Source organism: Drosophila montana, unplaced genomic scaffold, assembly GCF_035044405.1.
Source record: "Drosophila montana isolate Dmon_TW-CO22-7 unplaced genomic scaffold, ASM3504440v1 contig_3848_1, whole genome shotgun sequence".
NCBI lineage: Eukaryota > Metazoa > Arthropoda > Insecta > Diptera > Drosophilidae > Drosophila > Drosophila montana.
Genome location: NW_026998720.1, coordinates 2,162,190 through 2,187,038, shown reverse-complemented (window position 1 = coordinate 2,187,038; position 24,849 = coordinate 2,162,190). Strand labels below are relative to the sequence as shown.

Sequence of the window (24,849 nt, the reverse complement as noted above, 5' to 3'; positions counted from 1 at the left end):
CCCCCGGCTCACTTGCGTGCTCGTCAACCGCAGCCAAGCTAAATGAAGCACATTGCATGGGCAGTGGGGCCAGCAGGTCTGCAAACAAATGACCAAAAGCTAAAGCAAACCAGCCGGAGTAGTCAGGACAACGGACAACGGACAACGGACAGCGGACAAAGGCCAACGGCTACAATTCTAGCCAAACAGGCGCGCGCGTTAATCATACGCCCCGTGCGCCAATCCGTGCCTGGCTGAACGCAAAGTCAATCAGCGCTGAATTGACAGCTGCAGTCAATGGCAAGCGTTGCACAGCGTCACAAACACAAAAAATTGATGGCATCATGCCACCGTTCAGCTGCAACTCGTTAGCAGCCCATAGAGATGAGCCTTATGACCAGGCCCAGCTGTGGAAACTGTGCTGAATAGCTCTCAGTTATGTGCTTAAATCGAACTTTTTCACTATTAAAGTTAGTAGTTAGTAAAGTCTGTAGTTAGTGTATTTTGTGCTTATTTTGAATATTTGTTTACGATTTTAAAAATCTGACAGCTTCAATTCCTAAGTTAAAGATTCTAAAAAATATTGATGTGAAGCTTAAAGGCATAATCCATCTGTTATAATTTGAGAAATATTTTTTGATAATTATTTTATTCTGTTATGCTTGATATATAATTTTTGTTAGCAGAAATAATATATCAATATATACATTTTTTTTTTATATTTACCATTTTTTTTATTTTTTTTTATTTATATTTATATATATATGCATTTTTTTATTATTGTTTTTATTAATCTTATAAGGTTTTATCTAAATATTGAACTATTGAATGAATCAAATTAATTTAATTTTCTTTCAAACTAATAAGAAAATGTATGCAAAATGTGTTTATTTATTCAGAGCTCTGCACATTTATCTTGCTAGCAAAAGAAAATATTGCTTAACTTGAAAATTATTTGCCTAGGTTATTGACCAAATGGAAATGTAGCTTATTGACACTTGAAAGATATTTAATTTTGTTTTGTTTTTGCTGATATTGATTGCAATAACAGCTTATATTTTCATGAATTGACTTTGAATTGGCAATTAACTTTAAAGTTTGGTAGTTTCAGGCAAAGGTCTTTTCTAATTTATTTAAATACATCGTTTCACATTATTAATCTGTTTATTATTTTTTCGTTATGAATATAATCACAACAGCTAAAATCCCAGATTATTTGATTATATATAATGCATAGACATATTTTTTTAATATTTTAATAAAGAAATTGAAATTTAGGCCTTTGAGATTTAAGCCTTGAATGTTATGTATATATTTATTCTTATTTTATTACTATTATATATTATTAATATTATGATTATAACTATTATTGTAATTATTATTATTATTATTTTTATTACTAATATTATATGTTTTATTTTAATTAATTATTATGTAGCTGGAGCTCCAGGATTTAGTTAGTTAGTTTATTAAAAACAAAAATGGAAAACCATTTTTTTTAATCTGAATTTTTTTCGATATAATTCGGCTGCACTTCGGCATTATTATATTTTTATATTTTTTATTTTTATGATTGTTATAATTATAATTATTATTTTTATTATAATTATTCATATTACTTGGGTTATTTTTATTATTATAATTATTATTGTTATTATTATTATTTTTTTTATTCTATTCTACTATATAAATATTTTTTTTTTTAATACTAGTTATTATTAGCGAACCATCATAAATAATTTTTTTTACATTTAATTCAATTTAATTCCATTCAATAAATCTTGTTTTTTTAATTCTAGCAGTTTTGTAATGCATATAAAAAAGTTCGCCTGCCTTTAAACGAAATCTATCATAGTTATTAGAACTAATAACATATGACTAGAAAACTTACTTAAATACTTAAACACCTATTAAAATTCCTAACGCTCAATTATGCCTCATCTCTAGACGCGTCGCATTATGAGGAGAAAGCACAGCAAAGTTTTGCTTCGAATGCTGCTCCAAATTCAGCCACATTCCAAAAACCTACCAACAAAAACACACACACACACACACATGTGTATATATAAGTTGCCATTTATTGGTAGCTTATTCGAATTACCGTTGGCTGCAATTTGTTTCTGTCTATGTGTGTGTGCGTGTGTGAGTGAGTGTGGCACATAGTAGTACAGAGTAGTCCGTAGTAAAGCCCGCTAACTTGTCGCGTACACCGACAGTTTTTCTCATTTTCCAAATTAATTGCCCGCCAAAGGGGGACGGAGGCGAGGAGGTGGTATGTTGCGTCGCAGTTGAATGTCAAACATGCGTCGCACGTGAACGGCAGGCAAAAACCATTTGCTCCACATAAGCGTGCGTGTGTGTGTGTGTGTGTGTGTGATGGTGTAGGTGTGCGCCCGTGCGTGTGTGTGCATGTAAATTACGAAATCGTGCAAAAAAGGTGCCATTAAAAAAAGCGCTCAAACACGCGGCTGCCTAAGCAACAGCAACACACAAATATAAAATAAATAAACTAAATATGAAAAAGAAATAATAAAAAGAAATAAAACAAAAAAAAAAGCGAGAAGCAGTCGTTGGCTGTCGTCTGCTCTGGACAGCAATTGGAATTCGCGTTTCACACGCTGCACGGCATTGCGTATACGTATACGGACGTTGCGTATACGTGGCGTGCGCCGCGCCGCGCCGCGCCGCGCTGCCAGCAGCACTTAAAGTATTTCTCCAATAATTGCAGGCGTCTTGCGGGCTGCGTGCGGCTGTAGTCGATAATGTTGTTGGCGTCGACGGTGCCAGGAGCCGTTATCCGGCCAGGCCATAATCATTATTTGAATGCGGTGAAGGTGAATAAATCCAATAACTGCAATATGTACAATAAATATACGTAAGTGAAAACGATTAACCAGCAACAAGAACAACAAGAACATTGCCCAACAGCACCACCAGCGGTCATGTTAGCAGCAAGCTTGAGCGGCGCCACAGTTAACCCCACAAGTACAGCATTTACTGGAGCAGTAGCAAAAGCAGCAGCAAAAGCAGCAGCAACAGCAGCAGCAGCAGCAGCTGGTCTTAGAGCGGCGTCATGGTGTTGAGCACCGAATGGTCGCAGGTGGAGGTTATCGATTTGATCAATGATGGCAACGGCTTGGGCTTTATATTGGTGGGCGGTCGCAGCACGGGCGTGGTCATTAAGGCGCTGACACCGGGCGGCGTCGCAGAGCGTGATCAGCGTTTGCAGGTGGGCGATCATCTGCTACAGATTGGCGATGTAAATCTACGTGGCTTCAGCTCGGAGCAGGTGGCCACAGTTCTTCGTCAGACCGGAGCTCAGGTGCGTCTGATTGTGGCAAGGCCGGTGGAGCCGACGGCCATCGATTATCATACGCTGGCCAGTCATGCGCCCATTATACCAACTAAGCTCCTCTCCGACCCGGAAGAACTGTCGCGGCATTTATTTCAAAATCCGAGCTTGGCCACGGCAACCACTCCACTGGATGTCGGCAGTCTGGTTGGCCTGGTCACTGGCGCCCCGGCTGGCGATACAGCCGATCAGGGCAATGTGTCAGCGCTTGTGCCCCTGACCCTGCCCTTGCCCCTGTCCTTGCCATTGTCCTTGCCCTTGCCCTTGCCCTTGCCCTTGCCCGCAATTTCCGCCGCCGCCGCCGCAGCCGTGCCCGATACAGAACTGGCCGATCTGCCGCTGCCGCCCATACCCACTCATCTGGCCAGCAGCAGCTCGGACAGCAACCGTTGCCTGCAGGATTTGGATATTGTGCCCTACTCAATACTGTCGCCACCGCCGACGACAGCACTCCTGACGGCACGACAATCGCTGCAATTGCCGTTGGGCCCTCGCTGGCTGGATGATGATGACGATGATGATGGCGATGGGGATGGGGAGGAGGAGATGGAGATGGCGAAGGCGCACATGGATGGCACTGTGATAGCCGGCAAAAAGTTGGCAACGACAATGGCGACGACGACGGCGACGGCAACGCCCAATGCCGATGATGGCGACTGTTGCTCTCTGGGCTCCGAGTCGCCCTCCACATACGCGGACTCACCCGAAACCGAAACGTATATCGTGGAGCTGCACAAGAATGTCTACGGCTTGGGTATTACCGTAGCCGGCTACGTGTGCGAGGAGGAGGATTTGTCGGGCATATTTGTGAAGAGCATCATTGAGGGCAGCGCCGCCGAGATGAGCGGCCAGATTCAGATCAACGATCGCATCGTGGCCGTCGATGGTCGCACTCTGTCGGGCGTGACCAATCACCAGGCCGTGGAGTTGCTGCGCAATACGGACATTGAGGTGCATCTGACGTTGGAGCGTTTCCTGCGCGGCCGCAAGTACGAGCATCTGCAGGTGGCTCTCACGGAGATGAAGGTCGGCCCGAGCGTCAACGATGGCGATGCCCAGTCGCAGCTCTCGATGCCCGGCTCGCCCTCCATAGCGACGCTCAGCTGGCTGCCGCCAAAATCCGCTGATGCGGACTCCGTTGTCACCGATGCTGGCGACAATCAACTACTGGCGGATTTTCCAGAGCTGCCCTCGCGGGACACCGTGGATTCGAATCTGTCGCATATGCTGGATCGCAGCGACCACAGTGCCCCACATCTGACCAACGGCAACGGCAATAGCAATGGCCACGGGCATGATCATGATAGCGGCAATGACACCGACGAGCAGTGTCCAGAGCCGGAGCAGGAACTGGAGCCGGAGCTGATGGCTGAGTCGAAGCCCGCAGCTGGAGCTGCAGCCGTTGGCCAGCCGGATCATGGCAAGACGCCCACCAATGAGCTGGACACGCCCACGGCCACGCCCACACCGCCCGTAGCCATGCCGCCGAAATTGTCCAGTCCCAGCGCCACGTCGCTGCGGGCGGCCTGGAAAAGTGAGTTTCCCGACAGTGAAATTTTAGTTGCCGAAATAAATAAACTTTCAGGTCTAGGGATCAGCCTCGAGGGCACCGTCGACGTCGAGTGCGGCATTGAGAAGCGTCCGCATCATTACATACGCTCGATACTCGAGGACGGTCCCGTCGGCAGGCAGGGCATACTGCGGCCGGGCGACGAGCTGCTCCAGGTCAACGAGCACAAGCTGCAGGGCCTGCGTCACGTCGATGTGGTCAAGATACTTAAAGAGTTGCCGGCTAGCGTGAAGCTGGTCTGTGCCCGCGGCACCCGTGCGCCCTGCATTATCAATACCTCGCGGAATGCGGAGGCCTTCGAGTCGCGCAGCCTGCTGCCCGGCGGCCATAAGAGCCTGCAGAATCTGCTGAGCAAGGCGCAATCGGAGAGCTCCCTATACACATCCAGCTCGACGACGCTGACGGAATCAGCAACCGCTGCGGCTGCTGTTGCCGTCGCCGTAACCGGCGCCGCGGCCTGGGCCGGGACCGGGGCAGCAGCGCAGCGCTCCAAATCGCTGGAGAATGTGTCCGGACTGGCGCTGTGGAGCTGCGAGGTGACAGTCGTGCAGATTGACAAGTCAGAGCAGGGCTTCGGCTTCTCCATACTAGACTATCAGGATCCGCTCGATGCGGAGAGCAGTGTTATTGTGATACGTGGCCTGATACGCGGTGGTGCTGCGGAGGCAACCAACCAGATCTTTCCGGGCGATCGTCTAATCAGCGTTGGCGACTATATGCTCCAGGGTCTCGACCTCGACGATGCGGTGGCCATACTGAAGGCCATGCCAACGGGCACAACGCGTCTCGGCATTTGCCGCCCACTCTCCACCTCGGACAGCAACAGCAACATGGCCTCGCCCATTGGCGATTCGGCGAGCAGCACATAGTGCCGGGCAGGGCCACAACCGGAGCGCCCGCTTCTAATGCGTGAGTATAAAAAAACAATATATTTTGATAAACATTCAATTAGATTAACGAATTCTCAATTAGTGGTCAGTTCGCATGTCTAAGCAATTCAGATTTTACTTTTTAATTTGTGGTATATACATGTTACGGTCTAATTTTGTATACCCTGAACCCACTAAATATGGATAAAAAGTACATATATTCTTGGTCAGCAACAATAGTCGAGTCGATCTAGTTACGTCCGTACATCTCTTCATCTGTCCGCCCGTGTAAATAAACGAGTAGATCTCGGAATCTATAAGAGCCTAAGACTTACATTTTAAACGTAGGTCCTCCAAGTGCCCGCACAGTGCGAGTTTGTTTCTGGTAGTCGATAGCTTGACACTTTTCCAAGCAATCGATAAGAATCGATATCCTGTTTTCTGATCCCCAATCGGACACTTCCGATTACTTTTTATACCACTGCGAATTGTATTATAATTTTGTCTCGAAATATGTAACGCATAGAAGGAGACATCTCCGACCCCATAAAGTATATATGTTCATGATCAGTAACAACATCCGAGTCGATATAGCCATGTCCGTCTGTCTATCCGTCCGTCTGTCTGTTTTTATTCGAACTAGTCTCGCAATTTTAAAGCTATCTTCATGAAACTTTTCAAACGTCCCTTTTTCTGTTGCACGCAGTACATATGTCTGAACCCTTCGGAACCCGTTCGGTCGAAAAGTAGGTTCTTGTATGAAAAACTTTTATTAGTTTTACTTTTCTCCTTATATGCAAAATCCTATCAACATCGGACCACTATATCACATAGCTGCCCATCGGTCGAAAAGTAGTTTCTTGTATAAACAAGTTTTTTGACCAAACTATTTTCCCTGTGCTTCTGAGGTTCGGTCTGCAAGGGTATTAAATCTTCGGCGTCGCGAAGATAGCCCCTTCTTTCTGATTTTTCTAATATTTTTATTGCAAATGTAGGATAATGTTAAATACTATCCACCTAACTTATTCAATAAGGCTTCGGCTAAGACTATACAACATCAATCACAATACATTATACGACAATGCATTAGCCTGGGACTCGAATCCGGATGTTCGTTGTTCAGTTGCCTAAATGCCTGGCTCACCTGGACAGCACGTCGACACAGAGAGAAAAACCGACGGGCTTATGAAAAGTATTTATATAAAGTGAGAATTTCATTTTCAACTAAAGTATTTAACGTTAAAAGTCTGGTTTTACTGTCTTTAAATACGAAGTTTATCATTTTTTTCTGTATACAATGACCGTTTCGCTGCACATAATGTAAATCAATCTGAAATTTAGCAAAGTAGTAAAATCATCCAGGTTCAAGCACAGCTAGTTTTGTATACCCTGTACCCATATAAATATATAGAAGGGTATTATGCAGTTGTCTTAGTGTATGTAAAGTCAGAAAAACACACTGTTAAGTAGATATATTTTCATATTATTATAGATTTTTTTATTAAATCACAAATAAAGTAGATTAAATGTGCGGCAATTTAAAAGTTTTCAAAAGCTTGGGAACAAAAAACAATAATATAAAACAATAATAATAAACAAAATAAATGACGCATATTAGTGCACATGGCTTACCTTTTTTTTGAATGCATTGAAACAATATTAAATGGACAAATAAAATTGTTTAATTGTATTTAAAATGCATAAAATATAAAATAAATAAATAAATATTATTATTTTTATTCCGGTGGCAATTAAATCTGTTTGTACACACATACAAGGTTTTCCCCAAATTTGTGAAATGTTAATATTTAAAAAACAAACAAATTTGAAGTAAATAACTGAAACAAAATTTACTGTTAAAAACCTGTTGTGAATCGTGCTAAAGCCAATAAAATGTGAAAAAATTTTACATTTTTTGTTTTGTTTTTCAAGCCAAATTATATCAAAATCGTGTAAAAAGTGAGCATGTACATACAATAGAATGCCGTTTATAAGTCCTGAAAATATGAAAATGATCTATTCTTTGAACACAAAAGTTACTAAAGACTTAATTTACTACTGAGTGTGACAGAGAAACGAGAACTGATTGTCCCCATGTCTGTTTATAGTTAAGTAAGGATTTATATCAAGTGTATTCCTTAGTCGGTTAATTGGCAACTCTTCCACAATTAGTCCTCCACTTGTGAAGCCATCCAAAACGTGTGTTACACCTGTTGCCCAGAGTCAAATAATATGAATACGTTTGGCATTGCGTTTGCCTGCGGCATCATTGAACCGTCTCTTCTGGCAGCTGTCGTCAATTTCCTTGCGAGTTTTTCTTAACTTTTTATTAATTTTTCAGATTTAATTTCCTTAACATTTTTGTGAGCCCAAAACGTCTGGCAGTGACAAATGCTGCCACTTCAATGGACCCTTCTTCAATGTGGCTGCCTTTCACTCCTTTTGGCTTTGTGTCGCTTTTTGAGCCTTTATTTAATTGCTGGCCAAAACAACGCCCCGCTTTCACGCCCCTCTTTTGGCAAACTTCAACCCTTTTATGGTGTGGGGCTGTCAAATTTATAGCACTCATACCCTTTGAAAGCCATGTTCATATTCGTGCCTACCAAAAAAAAAAACCAAAAACAATGGCCGAGTGCGTTCTCTGGGGAGTGTCATCCGTTCGTTCGAGTGTTTGTTTGTCCAACGGCTGACAACGACGTCGGCTCTTTGCGCTTTTGTCAGCCACTTGTTGTCCTCTAATATGCTTTGATTGCACACATTCAGCTGCTCCGGTGGGCGGGTGACCTCTGCTCCAAGCGAGCCAGGTGGAAAAGTTTCCTCAAAGAATCTGTGGCACAACCCGCAAAACTTTTCATTGCACACTTTAGTTGTGATACTCTCTGCAGCGAGGGTCTTCGAATTTTGTTAGGAAGTACATTTTTAAGAAATAAAGCTGAGTCTTTTTAGCTGACCATTTATTTATAGTAAGTTTTGAAGATTTTTTCGCTGTAGTTACCAAAATTTACAGTCAAAGCGGACCTCTTTTTTAAGCTTATACATTTTTTTCGATTTTAATATTTTTACCGCTTTTCCTTTTTAAAAAGTTCTTAACGTTAAGCGGGCCGTATTTTGGTATACATAAACAGTCTCTGAAGAGTATAAGCAACTTTTTTAATAAAGGAATTTCAAGAAAAAAAAACGTTGAAAATAAAATAAAAAAAATGAGATATGTTTTAAAAATACATAAAATTTGGCTGACAAACATAAATAGCCTAGTTCTTAGACTTCCATTTATTATATCGTTTGTGTTAATTTTTTTGATTTTTTTCTATTCCTCCAACATAGTAGTTATTAAGCAAATTGTAGGTGTACGCTCAGGAGAGTTTTTACTGTATTTAACTGATCGACCGTATATCGTATACCTACAACGGAAATACTCCCGCACAAAAACCTTTTATAAATATTTTATTTCGAGATTTTCTAAACAAATTTCACAATTACGACTTGCTGAATATACCTAAAAAATATTGATCAAATCAGATGATTTATTAAAATTATAACATTTCTTGATTACAAGAATCAACAGAAAATAGATTTCTTGAATGAAAAACTTGTTTACATTTGTAAGCTATATTCACTTTGCTCAATTGCTCAATTGTAGACGTTTTAACCTTTGTCGCCTGTTTTGCTGGTCAGCTCAGGGCCAGACGGTTAGCATGGGTCCATAGTCCATAGTCTAGAGTGTCCATTAATTTGGGCACAGTCTGAAGTCACACATAGATTGTTGCATAAAGTACAAATTCGAATACCATAGAGAACTCGACATATTACCTAAAATCGAACAGGCAGTATCTCAAATATCTTAAGTCCAAGGTAATATCAATGTTGCTTTATATATTTATACTTTTCATTTTGAGGAAAGGCAACTTTGTCCTCTTATGAGGCAGTCAATTATGATAAGCCATATATTCGCAAGAGTATGTCATATTCGGCAGCTCGAATTGTTTCTTTTTCCTCTTATGTTGTTTTAAATTGTCTTGCATAAGAAACAGCTTTTAAAGGTGAACTGCCCGCTGGTGCTTGGGGGAGACCTCAGCCAGTTCTTTTAGAATGCCTCAACATATGAGTATGCTGAAAAGTTTTTAATACACCTACACCTACTCCTCAATGTACTTTTTGGCACCTAACACACGGCAACAACAACAACAACAACAGCAGGAACAACTTTTGCCCGGGCACATTAACCGAGCAAGTTTCGTCCAGGGAGCAGACAGCTTGGTTTTTGTACCCATAAATAATTCATGCAAAGAAATAAATACGAAACTTTGAGGAGACTTTTAAGATGCACTGTAGTTGTTTTCCCTGTCCCTGTGTCTGAGTCTTGGTATTCGTTCTGGCTCGACCTGCTGGGGACAGACAACAATTTGCTGCTAATCCTAAGGGGGTCAACAAGCTACGCATTAAGCTCTTCACAAGTGTGTGTGTGTGTGTGTGTGTGTGTGTGTGTGTCTGTGAGTGTGTGTTTATGTGTGCGTGTGTGTTGGGGGTGTCTCGCAAAATCCCATAAATAGTAATTTTGTTAATTGAGTGAGTGTGTTGTTGTGCCCCCCTCCCCTGACGGCAACAGCCCGTCGCTTGCTTTCGTTTATTCATTTAATATTTACGATACATCTGACATTTGTTTAAAAAATAAAATAATAAAATAAATAATTTGCAATTGTTAAAAGCGTAAATTATGTGCACGAGTTTGCCGACTCGGCCTTTCATTTTGGCATCCTATATTAATGCCTTCGTGATTTATGTGACCGGCGATAGATAGCGATTTTTATTTATATTTTTATTTATATTTTTATTTATTTATTTATTTTTTTTTATCCGGTCCATGAAAAAATGCAGTCTATTGTCCAGCAGCTGCCCTACAAATAATAAAGTCTCGCACAGCAATTATTAAAAAATTGTTTGCTGCCGTGCTCGGTAAATTTTTACCAGACATGTGCACACACACACACACACACAGACACACACACACATATATGCGTAACTATATACCTTTATTTGTTGTTATTTGGCCATTTAATTAATTGGCTATTAAAAGTGTTGAAAATTGAAAACAAAATTTTTCGCTATTGCACGGCGCGCGTAACAAAATAAAATTGCTACACCCTCCCTCCCCTCCCCTCAGGGGCAGCTGCGGCATGCCGCCCGGTGGTCATCCGTCCGGCTATTCGTGTGTTTTCCACATATACTACATACAACTGAAGCGAGGTATACATCAAATCAGAGATACCCTGTACTAAGTTGAAGGATGACTCAGCAAATAGGTCTTTTTTTAAATGATTTATCTTTTATCATTTCATTATACTTAATTTATTTTATTTATTTTTATTATTATATTGTTATTAATACATTTTAGCTGAACTAACAATTAGGATATTTCAATTGAAAATGTTGTCCGTTTCATTCGCTTTTTTCTTTTGCCTGTTACATCCTTAGTTCTAACAGTATTATACCCTGTTCACATGATATTTTTTGAACAGGGTATTATTAAATTAAATTACTCTGTAAAAGCTTAAAAAAATGTATTTTATATACTCGCCCAAAGAGTGAAAACATGCACAAGTACACTGTATATTTTACACATTTATTATTCATGGTACTTAATTCTTTATAGCGGTAAGCCACAAACTTTCTAAAAAAACTGAATGTGAGCCCGAATAGAATGAATCTTAAAGTTTTCAATTACATCAATCCGATATACGATATGCAATCATATATATATATATATATATATATATATATAGTATTCCCTGACCTTGCCAGGGCGAGGGCCATCAAATTGAATTTAACCCTAAAATCCAAAGTTTTAGGTTACATTTTAGATTGATTCACAAAAACGATCTGAAGTCGGTCGACTGAACCAATTTGAAGAACCAAGTTAAATTCTAAGTTTTGCTCCCACTTTTGTCCCTTCAAAAATCGTTGAAAGACTTATTCGTTCTTTCTTGTAATGAAGAGCTTTAATAATGAGCTTGAAGCCGAACAATAAACTTTTCCGACTATTTTTTACAATAGCGTGTGGAATTTCAAAAATCGTTTTAATTAAGTTTTCAATAAGTTTTAATGTAGTGAAAGCTCATCATTGAAAATGAGGATGGCAAACAAATAAGTTTCATCAAAATGTTTTCCGTGAATTTTCCACATTTGTGGGAGAATTATCCAAGAATTTTGTCTTAGCGTGCTCTCTTATCCCTTAAGTCAAGTACAGTCAGAATTTCAGACTCCTAGCTCTATTTGGCACTTTATTTTGCAGATACAACGTGTATGCAGCAACAAAAATGGGATGTATGTAGATATCATATACCATAATCTTTAATTAATAATCGATTTGTCTCTTTACGCAACACCATTTAAATTTGCAATACCTAAAAAAGTGTAAATAAGTCTTTAATTATAAACAGAATTGGGTACACTGCTTAATTGTAATCCCTGAAAACAAAAAACAACAAGATTTATATAAAATTGCATATTTTGTGGTTGCTTTTTTGGCTCAACGTTAATTTAATTTTAATGAGAATTATTTATAATTTTAATAACGCGGCGAAGTCTAAAAATTCTAATTAGAGATGAAAGCGTGACATTTTTATACGCTTGCAGACAGTATCATAATTCTGTCATGTTTAACCAAATGTTTAACGCATAGAAGGAGACATCTCCGACCCTATAAAGTATATACATTCTTGATCAGCATCATCAGCCGAGTTGTCCGTCCCTGTTTCTATGAGAACTAGTCCCAGTTTTAAAGCCGTCGTCTGAAACTTTGCACAGGCCCTTATTTCAGTAGAACGCAATACATATGTCTGATCCGGCTGGATCGGAACACTATATATTATTGCTGCCATTGGAACGATTGGTCGAAAAGTGGGGAACACTTGTTTATCAAGATTTCTTACCCAATTTTATCAATTGCTTACTATGCCCTCACTATCCGTATAGCTGACACAGAAACATTGGTCGAAAAGTAGTTTCTTATATGGAAAATAATACTGTTTTCCAAGATGTTTTCATCAAACTCTGCATTTCCGAGCTTCGCACTACTCACATATCTGCAAAAGGGAACTATCTACAAGGGTACTAAATTCCTACTTTCCGTCTATTTTCAAATTCTCTTTATCATAATTTTTCAAAAATAAATGTCAGCATAAATGACAGATTTAATGGGGAATAGATACAGATAACATTAATTTCGTCTTCGAATGAAAATCTGGGTTCATGAGAGTGAAAAACAATGTTTATAGCAGGTCCAATTAGTTAGTTAGTCGACTAGTCACGATTTGCACGCCTACAAAACGTGTCAGAGCCGTAATTTGATTTGTGCCAAAGCCGAAAAATGTTTGGCAGCTGCTGTCAGCGTTGACGTGCACGTTGATATTGACGTCGTGGATGTCGTTGATTTTAATAACATTTTAATTAAGAAAACAACCGATGCGCTTTTAAAATCAGCAAAATGCCAAAATTGCCAAATTGTTTACTGTTTACAGCTGCTGTCTGTCTGGCAAATGGGCTCGAGGAATGGGGGCGGTTGGTTGTGCTTCTATTGTGCGCACGTTGCATTTTAAATCAAATGCAATTTGTTGTCAAATTAATGTAAACAATCGCATAATTGACTGGCAGACAGTTTGCCAGGGGGTGGAGGTGTGGCAAATTACATAAAACGTTTTTACCACTAATAATGTGGACAGCGTTCAGCAAATGTTCTCTGACATAAATGCAAATCCCATAATGTAAATAGCTAAATAACAACAATAATCACAACAACACACCATTTGGGCTTAACTTGTGGGTGATTAATGCATTTAGCTTTTTGTTGTGCAACAATTTGATTTTGTGTTGCATTTTGTGTTACATTTTGTATTGTATTTTGTGCATTCTCTCTCGTTTCTAATATGAGCCATAAAATAATTTAGTTCATTTGCACGTTGTGCATAATTATTGGAAATCCGATAACAACAAGCTTTATCGCATAATGTGGCAAAAATGAACGAACAATTTTGTATGAAGGAATGTTGTTTACTCTATCTTCAAAATTAGTTCAATTTTGGTGGGCATGGAGTCAAATATTAGAAGTCTAGGAACTAATATGCGATAACATATATAACAATTTTTGTGTAGCTAACATTTATGGTATATGCTAGGTATGTTTACAAAACCATGTCTTAAAATCGATATTTTTCGATATTATGTAGTGGAAGGAGATATCATCTGCTTGTGGTATACGAGAATATATATTTAAAAATTCTAGTCTATAGCCATATTTTCTGAAATATAAACTAAAACTATTTACAATTAATTTTACAAATTATCATATTTTTAAAATATTGTTAGACACCTGGCAATTTCATGTGACTAAAGACACATCATGCACCCAAGACACCTTTTGCGTCTGACAAATAAAAATAAATTAATAAAAAAAATGTCTAAAATATAAAGCTTGTGCATTGAGAGCAACACTTACACTAACTTAAAGATATGCGCTTGAAATGTGCTTTGTGCATAGAACTTCAATAATTTGACCTATTCCATAAATTGCATAATGTTTTGATAGTAAGATTGATAGATAGTAGGAATCCATTGTTAGCTTGCAGCGTGTCTTTATATATTATTGATTAGCTATATATATATATAAATATATCTATATATTGCGTACTGCAAAGTGCATCGAATTCAAACAAAGAATATACTTTCCTCCAGCTCGCTCCTCCAAACTCTTTGCACTGCTTTTTTTATGCTGAGTACCTTCATATATCATATATAATCGCATTTGTAAGTTGATGCCGTTGAACCTTTTTTTGCAAGCTCTATTGAAATGCCTGGAGGTTTTTTTTTGTCCGCCAACTAGAGACATTCTCCCTATCACTTTGCCACATGCTGATTAAAAGTGCAGACTTGCAACTGGTGCAAAAGAATAATTACGCCAGAACAAAAACTCATTAAAAGCCATTGTGAGTGCTACTAGACACCGCAAACACGTCCCCAGTTACTTTCTTAGAGCAGTTGCCGTTGTGGCATGCGAGCATGTATGTCCTCACACACACACGCACACACACACACTGATGTACATGCATATTTACTGGGATATATGGAAATCTATCAACGTCTTTGTGTCTTAGACGCGCTCTACATATCGTGGAGATGGAAACGTTTGCGTGTGGCGCTTGGAATACAAAACATTTATTTAATGCAACAATTGTGTTGCAAGTGCAGCTGCTGCTGTTGCTGCTACAACGCCAACAGTTGATGGAGCCATGGCTACAAGGCTGCAAAATGAAGAAACAACAGAGCACAACAAGCAGCTTGTTTGAGTGTGTGTGTGTGTGTGTTGGTGTGCTCAAGGGAAGAAGCACTAAGTTGCATGCAACTTTTCTTTACAGCTACAACAACAACATGAACAAGTAAGAGTGCTCTGGTTGGAAGTGCCCGACTGGTAGATACCCGATATACCAGAGCCCAAGTCCTTACCTCAAAAAAAGGCAAGTTTTTTTTTAAATTGTAAAGGAATAACAAGTTTGTTAAGCTCTTTTAGATATGGAAAGAAAACCTGGTCTGAAAATCGATAATTATCGAGTTTGTGATTTGAAATAAAAAGAATCTATATTCTATATTTCATGTGTTTAGGCTCCCATAATCTTTGAAAGACGGACAGACTTAATCGACTCGGCTGAACCATATGTACAGTAAAAACTCTCCTGGGCAAACAGCGAGGGTCGGGTAATTTTTAAATATGGCCTGATTCATGAGAGATAATGTGTACCCAAGGACGAAGTTCGTCCCAGAGGAGTGTCCGTTAGGAAAGTTTTCACTGCATATGTATATTTTATGGCATCGGGAAAGCCTGTATTTGCACAAAAATGTAATGTAATTTTTCCCATTTTCCTGGGTATCTCGGCACATTGACTCGCCAACTTTTCGCATCCTCAGCTGCCACTTGAGGCACACTCGCTGCAATCGCGAGTGCGTCGAAAATGAGCTTGTTATCCGCTTGTTATTTGCCCAGCTATATTTGGTGCGCCAACCCCGCGCGAGTCGCTGACAACGTTTAATATTTTCCTTTTGGCAGTTCCTGAGACAAGTGCTCGAATTCTCATCATCAGCAGCAATATTGAGTGGCTTTTGTTGATTTTAATCTGGGCACTGACACACGCCCTTTGCTGTTAATATGCCCATGTCCGCGATTTAAGATCGTTAAGACCGTGATTACGCGTGCGGCAAGTGACGGGGCCAACGAGCGCCTTAAAAATACATAAAATATTAAGAGCTGACGCACAGGAGACCCAGAAACAGCCGCAGCCCTTGCTCTGACGCACTCAATGTACATTCCATATGCCATAACCTTACACTAGCAAACTGAAGATAGGACCGTGACACGAAACAGTTGTGTGCTGTGTGCCCCTGAGTGTCTACAAAAACATCCAATCTTTAAAAATAACTTGAGGCATTTCAGCAGTTTGTTAAGTAATTTATGTCTAAGTGCTGGTTAACAGTTAACAATTTCGAGTTGTACTGTAAAACTCTTTTCTTTAAATACTTCTCAACACTAACAAATCCAAAAAGCACCGTTTTTAAGACATTTTAATTCCGTTTCGTGCTGAATAACTTCCATACGCACTCATCTCTAGCTGGAGAGTACGCGCCTTTTTAACCCTCTGCTCAACTCATGATTTTGTCATTTGATTTGTAAACGCCTCAGTTTGTCTTGTTATTAATATTTGAGGGCTTATGTTCGTGAACTGATTTACCTAATGCGCTTAAATTATAAACTACTTGATGTAGTTGCCATTGTTGCCATGTCTCTTAATGAATATGGTAAATAAAATGCCTGGCTTTGCTTGGCTTGGCTTGAGTTAAGTTGAGTTGGCTCTGGCTCTGGCTGGGCTGTTACTCTGACATTGTTTTTATTGATTTTCTGTCAGTGAAAACACTGGAAAACAAAGGAAAACATATGTGTTCATATTTAATTACACTCATTCCATAATCCGTGACGCAATTTGTGGGTGTGCGTGAATACGCGTGTGTGTATGTGTGTGTGAGAGAGAGAGAGTGTGACCATGTGTATATACGAGTAATAATCATAAACTCGAGCAACTCTCGCAGCTCCATTGCAAGCTTGTTAATGCTTTATGGTCATTCCGGGTGCGTGTTCCTGCAGCTGCAGGTAGTCAGCCCTATAATAATCCCTGCTGAATTCCCAAGCCCCACGTTAACTCCATTGAATCTTAAAACAAGAAAGCACGGCCAAATTCGGCACGACGAAATTTGAATACCCTTGCAAGCTTTTGCTTTTGCTTTTGTTTAAGGAATAGAAGAGCTCGTTATTGCTGAGTCTGGCCAAAATATCTAAAAAACAAAAAAGGTGGCTCATATAAGTACTCAAGTATCGAACTTTGCTTCTATGGCAGCTATATAGATATATATAGTGCTGTGATCTTAAAGATAATGTCTGCAACAGAAAAGTGGATCTGAGAGATTAGTTTGCATAGAAACAGGCATGTTTACATCGCCTCGATTGTTAATACTGATCAAGAGTATATATAATTTATATAATCTGAAATGTCTCTACACTTCATGACAATATTATAATAGCCCTTACAAGAGTATAAAAAAGCTGTGTCTGGTGTTGCATCGCATGGCTCAATTCGCAGCACATTTGTGTCTTAAACAAAAGCTGCTCGCATTTGCAGACGCGCAGCTTATGAGTCATGAAAATATTAAATTTGATGTCTGTTTTTGATTTTTCGCAGTGTCATTTAATGGCAATTACTCAAACAGTTATTTATTACAATCGCTTTATCGTTCATGCTTAATAAACTTTATTAAAATAACGGCATGACTTTACCAAATTACCTTAAATAAATCTTTTATGCGCCAATTTTTTATCGAAAGTGCATAAAATATACGATTTTTCTAGAACCTGCCCGAACAATGCAATAATATCAGGGAACTCTTGGAGTCGATTCTATATTTAAAAGGGCAAGCTATTTCTAATTGTGTGCCCGAATTAATAATTTACGTGGCAGGCATCTTAAGCTTAGCTACACGATTCTAAATTTAAATTAAAATTGATTTTATATACGTCCACACACTCATCAAGTATTCACACGCACTCTCCAACTGATTCACTGAACACTCACGAACGGCTGAGAGGCCTTCGATTTTGAATGCACGGATTAAGTAAATCCTGGCCGAACTATTAGCAACAAATGGATTTCCATGCGTGTATCGCATTTAGGGCAGTTTGTACTTTCAGCAGCTCCAGTTAATTGCTGATCAAATCGTTGGCCCTTTTTGCTGCCAGTTTGTGTGCTCAGCATGCTCTGGCAAAATGTATTCAGCCACTGCAAATGGCCAGATAGGTTGTGCACACACACACACACACACACGCACAATGCATCGGGAGCGAATTGTGCATGCAAAGATTACCGCACAAATGTAGCTGAAGCCCTCTTCCGTTCCACCTCTCATTGGGCCTGCAGACACATCTCCCACTCCCGTGCCTGCTCAAAGTGAAGGCTGTTGTCAATAGCAAAGCAAAACTGATGGAGTAGCAGCTGCCGCCGGCTAGCGGCAACTTGTAAAGTGCAATGGGATTTGCATTTACAAGGCAAACAAAAAAATTGCTTAAAACCTTGCAGCTGACAGCTACATACTGGAAAATACCCTATAAATCGAAGGGATACAAAAAATTGTCTCTGACTCGCCTCTATGCCCAAACCATTTACAATCAATACTTTAATCTGGCAGGACGCTGGTTCGAACCGTGATTTAAGCCAACAACTTAACTTTATATTTCGTGTATGTGAGAAACCAAATGAAACACATTTCAAATATAATATATTTAAATATAATATATTTAAATTATAAAGAAAATAATGTAAGCCAGGTCAGTCTTTTTTATTCCAATCAGTTTTAATCGACTGTTTCTTTTGGTTCATTCTTACTAAATTTGAGTTCAGGTATCGAATCGGTTCCAACCTTGCTCTTAATACATGAAAATAAAGAGAAATAAAGTTGGCGCCGAAGATTTGGACTGTTTTAACCTTAAAGCAATAGTATTATCAAGGCTGCATTTCGCTTTTGAGCCGAATCGATTTAAGCTTGAAATTCCAGCTAGTTAATTACCAGGAACTTCATCTTAAAGAACGGCCGAAATTAAACCCGAACTCAAAACGATATTTAGATTTTTAAAAAATGTACAAGCGTGAAGCTCTGATATTTCAGTGCTTTAAATATCAAAAGTTCACTAATTGCAATAAATAAAAAAATTAATTTAATTTATGGTACAATTTGTCGATCAAAGTTGCGAGCCTGGGTTCACAGATGTGGTAAAGCTGGTTCAAGAGCTGAATCTTAAAGTGAGGCATTAGTTTGAACCGTGAACTGAACCATTGACTACGTTTGTTGTGTTTGCTTTAGAATCTTGCTTAAAGAGCATCAGTTGGTGCTTGAAGCTGAAAAGGATATAAAATAAAGGCTGAGAGAGCCAGCATCATTTCCACTTATGCCTTTTTGTACATGGGTTTTTGTTGATTTTAACTTATGCTACCCACTGTGGCGCGCTTTCACATTTATTGTTTGTAATGTTATTTCACAGCTCTCGTGGTTGTTGCTGGAGTTTTTGTTGCTCTTGTTTGCTATCATCGCGAAAATACATGCATGTATATTGAATGAAGATGTATGCGATTGCAAATATCAGAATAGTGCGTGTGTGTGTGTGTGCATGTACTCATGTATTTATATGCATAAATTACGTATACGCCACGGCAAGTTTGATCAAAGCGGGCGCTCGCGTACAACCACTTGAGAATCGCAGCCGCAGATGTCGCCAGTTCCTGCTCCTCTGGTTCTGCTGCTGCTGCTGCAGGGGCTGCTGCTGGGGCAGCTCCTCTTCTCTGCTCTCTGCATTTTGTCATACAAGTATTTATATGCAATTCTTCTTCATCTTTTATGTATATGCGTTGTCGTCGCCGGCTTTCATATCCTTTCGAGTGTGCATATACTTATTTTATGTGCTGTCAGCCAGCCGTTTGCATATGTAAGTCGCTGTAATGATATTTGTTTGTTTGTTAGTTTGCGTGTGCGTTGAAAGCATTGAAATGTCGCTTGCCAACTCGACTCCTGCCCCAACCCCAACCTTAATCCCAACCCCATGCACCCCTGCCTGCCTCCCATCTATGCAAAATACATATGTACCGCGTGCACTTTTCTAATGGCTGCGCTGAGCCTCCGGCAGGTTGGCTGGCATGCGGGAAGGGCGGACGCATTACAATTCGCTTACAATTCGTAGCACGATTCAATTACCACGTGACTGGCCATAAGGCCGCTTTGAGCTTCACATTTGCATAGTTAGGCCCCCAAAGGCATTTGTCAGCGCCAACTGCACTCTCAAAGTAGGCAACAACATTTTTAAGTGCACATTCTGGTGAACCAGTTGGCCGGAGTGGGCCAGAAAACGTGTTGGAACTACCTTCGAGCTACGAAACGATTATTACTACAATATATTTTAAGTCTGTGTGCATAAGGCCTTTGTTTATTAATGGGTTTTACTTGGAACGCAATTAAGGGTACATATCAAAATTTAGTTTAAATGAAAAAAGTACCATAAATGGATAGTTCCATGAAAAGAACCACATTTCTAAAGGAGAGCACGGTGGCAAATTTCTTGTTCAATTCAAAAATGTATGTAATATGATTGAGCAACCACTAAAAGCTAACTTAAAAATTAGAGAACACTTCTTTTAAAGTATGTTTAATTAATCAAAGAAATATCGATCAACCGATTATTACGATTCGTTACTAAATGCAACCGATATAAAATAATTACCCGTAATTACCAAACTATATTTGACTGCAAATATTGAAAACTTATATTGGTATGGATGATGCCACAATATAGGCTTAACCACACTACTACCGATCGAATGGATTGTCTGCTATGCAGTTATCGACATTATTTCAGATTATCGATAGCTTTCAGTAACCAAATTAAAATATCAAAAAAAATTAACAGTACTTATATATCGAAAAGATTACATTAAGTGTGCGGCTATCAATAGTTATACAGCACAATTCTTCGGATCTTGTAGATGATCCGACAGAAGTGGGGTCTAAAAGAAAATAATCTAGGTCTAAGCTTATTGAAGTTTTAATACTCCTTACTATCGATAGCTTATGAATATTGTCCTTGTATTGCTGAAAGCTCTAACCAAAGAACATATAGATGAGACATGCCTTGTTACCAAAGTGGGGACAACAAATATCGGTACATCTGGTCCAACGAGCGAGTAAGATATACATATGATGATCGCTTACACTACAGGAAACTGCCTTGGCTTCCTCTCTTTCATATGATTTGTGCGATAGGACGGCATCGCTGTTTATTTTTTTCTCGCTCGCACTTACTCTCAGTGCTGCTATGTCTATGTACCGTTTAAATGTTTGTGTGTGTATGTGTCCGCACAAGCAAAAATGCCCACAAATCCAATTTTTTTCAAATATCTTCCCTTTTGAATGGACGAGTAATGTGAAATAATGAAAGGGTTTGCCACGTCGATGCGAAATGCTTGCATTTTAGCTCGTTATTGTTGGAAAGGGTACCTAAGCGTTGGCATGTGTGCATTTAAAAGTTTTTGCTATTTACGCACACTTGCATATTTTGTATATGAATAGAAGCATTTATGCGGATGTGTGCCTGTTGGTCCCTGCCTGCCTGTCCGATGCATTTATTTAACAATTCAAACCCAAATTCTAAAAAAGAAGGGCGCGCGTCAATAACGATATTTTCTTTTGCGCCCATGATCAGCCCATTCACACACATTTGTGTCTGTGTGTGTGTGTGCATAGCTCGAAATTTTGAAATCCCAAAATATTGTCAAATTTGCATCGGACAGGCAGGCAGGGACCAAAAACTATTAACAGTACTGATCGAAACGATTCTATAGATAGTTTTTATAGTCTTTAGACTTTGTAGATGATCCGTGAAGTATGCTCTAAAAAATAGTCTAGGTTTATCAATGCTTTGTCTTTTCTGATTAGAAATAAACCAAATAAAAGTTTCTTGACATATTGATTAAAAAAGAGTTAAGTTCATGTAATTATGCGTTTCAATAGAGTTAAATATAGAGGTAACTTGATGCATTCTTAAAGGCACAAAAGTCAGCTCCCATTTGCGCTTACAAATTTCTGAGCCCAGGAGCATCGTTTACAAAAGCCCCCACAAGATACACATAAAAGTCTGTATACTCAGTACATGTGAATGCACATCTGATATGTTCGACTTGATTGATGGTGATATTGGGCCTACGGTTAGGTGAGGCTGTCGCACGGGGAGCCACAACTCGTACATTAAGAGGCGGCAGGAGTGGCTGCTGTATAAGGAAATGGGTTTCGGTTGCGCCTCGCTTGCCGTGCACATAATTCTGCCTCTTGTGCCTGTCATGCTTAAAACCAGACAAATTCTATTATTTGTTGCCACTCAGGGTCTCTCTCCTCCTGTCTCTCTCTCTCTCTCTCTCTCTCTCTCTCTTAGTGTGTGAGTGTGTGTTTGCACAATACAAAGCGCCACATGCAAACAGGCAGTCAGCCAATATGATATGGTTCATATGGCACAGTAAATCAGAGCCAAAGCTGGGAATATGCGAATGTGTGATGTTGGCAACTTTTTCGGCTTGTTTGGTTGTTTTGTATTTTAAAGGATTTCTATTGCATGATTTGCCAGGAATAGTAACAATTGCCATTAACCATAGCCACAATGACACTGTCAACAATCCGTGATGATGCTTTGTTCAGCTGGCTTTTTATTATACCCTGTGGCCATAAACTTGCTAGCAACGGTTATTATACCCGTTGTGCATAACGCAGAAGACATCAGGGAGTAGCATGTCCGACCTTATATAACATATGCTTCAAAGCGGAGAAAGGCAACAACTTTACTACTACTTACCAAAGAGCAACATAAAGTTGATTTACTTAAAAATATTAATTAAAAACTTATCATTTGAAATTAAAAAAAAATTAAAAAATCTATGATTTAAACAAAAACTTGTGAAGTCGTGATTTAAGTAAGCGAGAACTTTTTTGATATATCTAAACACATATTAACGCTACAAATCGAACTTGAACCGAACCGGTTTGATACCGAAATTTTAATATTTTATTCACCATGAACCGGTTAAAAGCCCGAATTAGTCATTCACTAGTTCATTACATAACATTTAACCTATATATAAATATAAATATATGTAAATTAATTTTAAAATAAATAAATTACGATAATATAACAAATCTGGGCTCATAAATATGGAATAGCTGGTTCACGAGTCGAACGTTTGCTGTGCGCTCAGCCCTGTTGCATATATGTTTATTAGCGTATTATGCACATATTTACAGGATAACCTAATATTGTGTCCTTACAGCGCCTGAGTTTTTTTCCACTTCTTTCAATCTGCAAATTGGAATTGATTTTACGCAAATTAAATTCATGTGAGCCGCATTAAATTGTCTTGTTGTCATTGTCAATTGTTGTTGCTGTCGCTTGTTGGTTTGTGAGCTTGTGTGTGTGTGTGTGTGTGTGTGTGTGTGTCTGTGTGCACGCCTCGTTGAACATTAAATGCTGTACTAAAATCGTCTAACTAAGCAGTCTACCCAAACTGGCGCCGTCCGCCGCACAGCCAGCTGCTGTGCTCGTGCTTCATTATCATATTTAAATTCATTTATTATGCGAATTTCATTAATTATAAAGTTTACTTAAAGTTAAAGTTAAATTCAATATTTCAATTTATTGTTGACATGGTGGCCTGACTAAGCCTGGGGGCAGGCGCGTGGGGGCATTGTGAAAGGCAGCCGTTAACACGCGTGCGGGTCAAAGTTGACTTAGCCGCAGGTCGTCAGTGCCAATTAAATGACACTTGGCATTTGATTACTCTGGGCCTCGTCCAATCAAAAAACTTAACACTTCAGTCGGACTGACTGATCAGGAATACATATACAGAACGCTTGCCAAAATAAAATCTCTTGCTCGCGGAGATACGCTCAGTTGGCGATTTAGAGGCTGGTCTCGTTCGTTTTTTAATTCTATTTTTCTGAATGCCCAAGGCTTGGCTGCGACACTAGCAGCTGCTACACACATACACACACACACAAACACACACATATACTCAAGCAGTCGCCAACTCAAACTGAAACAAACTTCCATTATATGACAACTGTAGCATACTTTTCAGCGCCAGCGAAGGCGAAAGCATTAAAACAATTTAGACACCCGCCACTGCTTAAATTATGCAACATGCTTTTAAGAGCTTTAAAGCAGGACATCAGCAAATACGAAAAAAAATGACACAGATTGCAAAATATGCACCCAACAAACAATAAAAAAAAAAGGGCCAGCCGAAAAGAAAAAGTTTGGCTCCATAAACCAGTCCTGTCATTTTGTATACCCTCAACTCATTGAAAATGGGCAAAAATGGGTATATTGGTCTTGCGCAAATGTATGTAACAGGAAACGAGTATGTATACTTTTGGGCAGGACGACGAGCTGAGTCGATTTAGCTATGTCTGACCACCTGTATGAACGCTTCGAACTCGGAATCAATAAGAGCTAGAGATTTCAAATTTGAAATATACATTCTCCGATCAGTTATTGTCGATATCTCTTCCCCTTTACAAAATATCGATACAAATCGATTGCCCGTGCGTTTATATAAAGGCGAGCTAGAGACATAAAACGCTGTACTTAGTTATTCATATTGTCCGCGCAAATAAAATCGATTTCGAAACATCGATAACTTGTTCCGTTTCTATGAAATCAAAATCAATCGATATCGACATTTTTATCGACCTATTATGTTGAACATATTTTTCTGATAATAGCAAGAGCCAAAATATTTAATTTTTTTATGCCGTCCCTATTTCCCTCACAATTGATAGACATTCTTTTTCGAGGAATAGCCGTGGATTTTGGGATCGACAAACAATTGTATGCCACATTCAGTCCCCAAAAGGATCGTACAATAGAATCGGAAGTTATTTAAGATCACATTACGCAAACATAG

General features: G+C 39.3%; 1 protein-coding gene across 2 annotated transcripts in view; it reads left to right on the top strand.

Moving 5' to 3' along the window:
- The window catches only part of LOC135438550 (patj homolog), a 40,022-nt gene that overhangs the window by 1,323 nt on the left and 13,850 nt on the right, over positions 1 to 24,849 (top strand). The window contains exons 2-3 of one of the 2 annotated variants that reach the window (XM_064696896.1): positions 2,708 to 4,865; positions 4,917 to 5,810. In XM_064696896.1, coding sequence (XP_064552966.1) covers positions 3,053 to 4,865; positions 4,917 to 5,770 — 2,667 coding nt within the window. In that variant the 5' untranslated portion in view covers positions 2,708 to 3,052 and the 3' untranslated portion in view covers positions 5,771 to 5,810. Of the gene's footprint in view, positions 1 to 2,707; positions 5,811 to 24,849 lie in introns of both variants that reach the window. The other variant, XM_064696895.1, reaches the window with a different exon arrangement.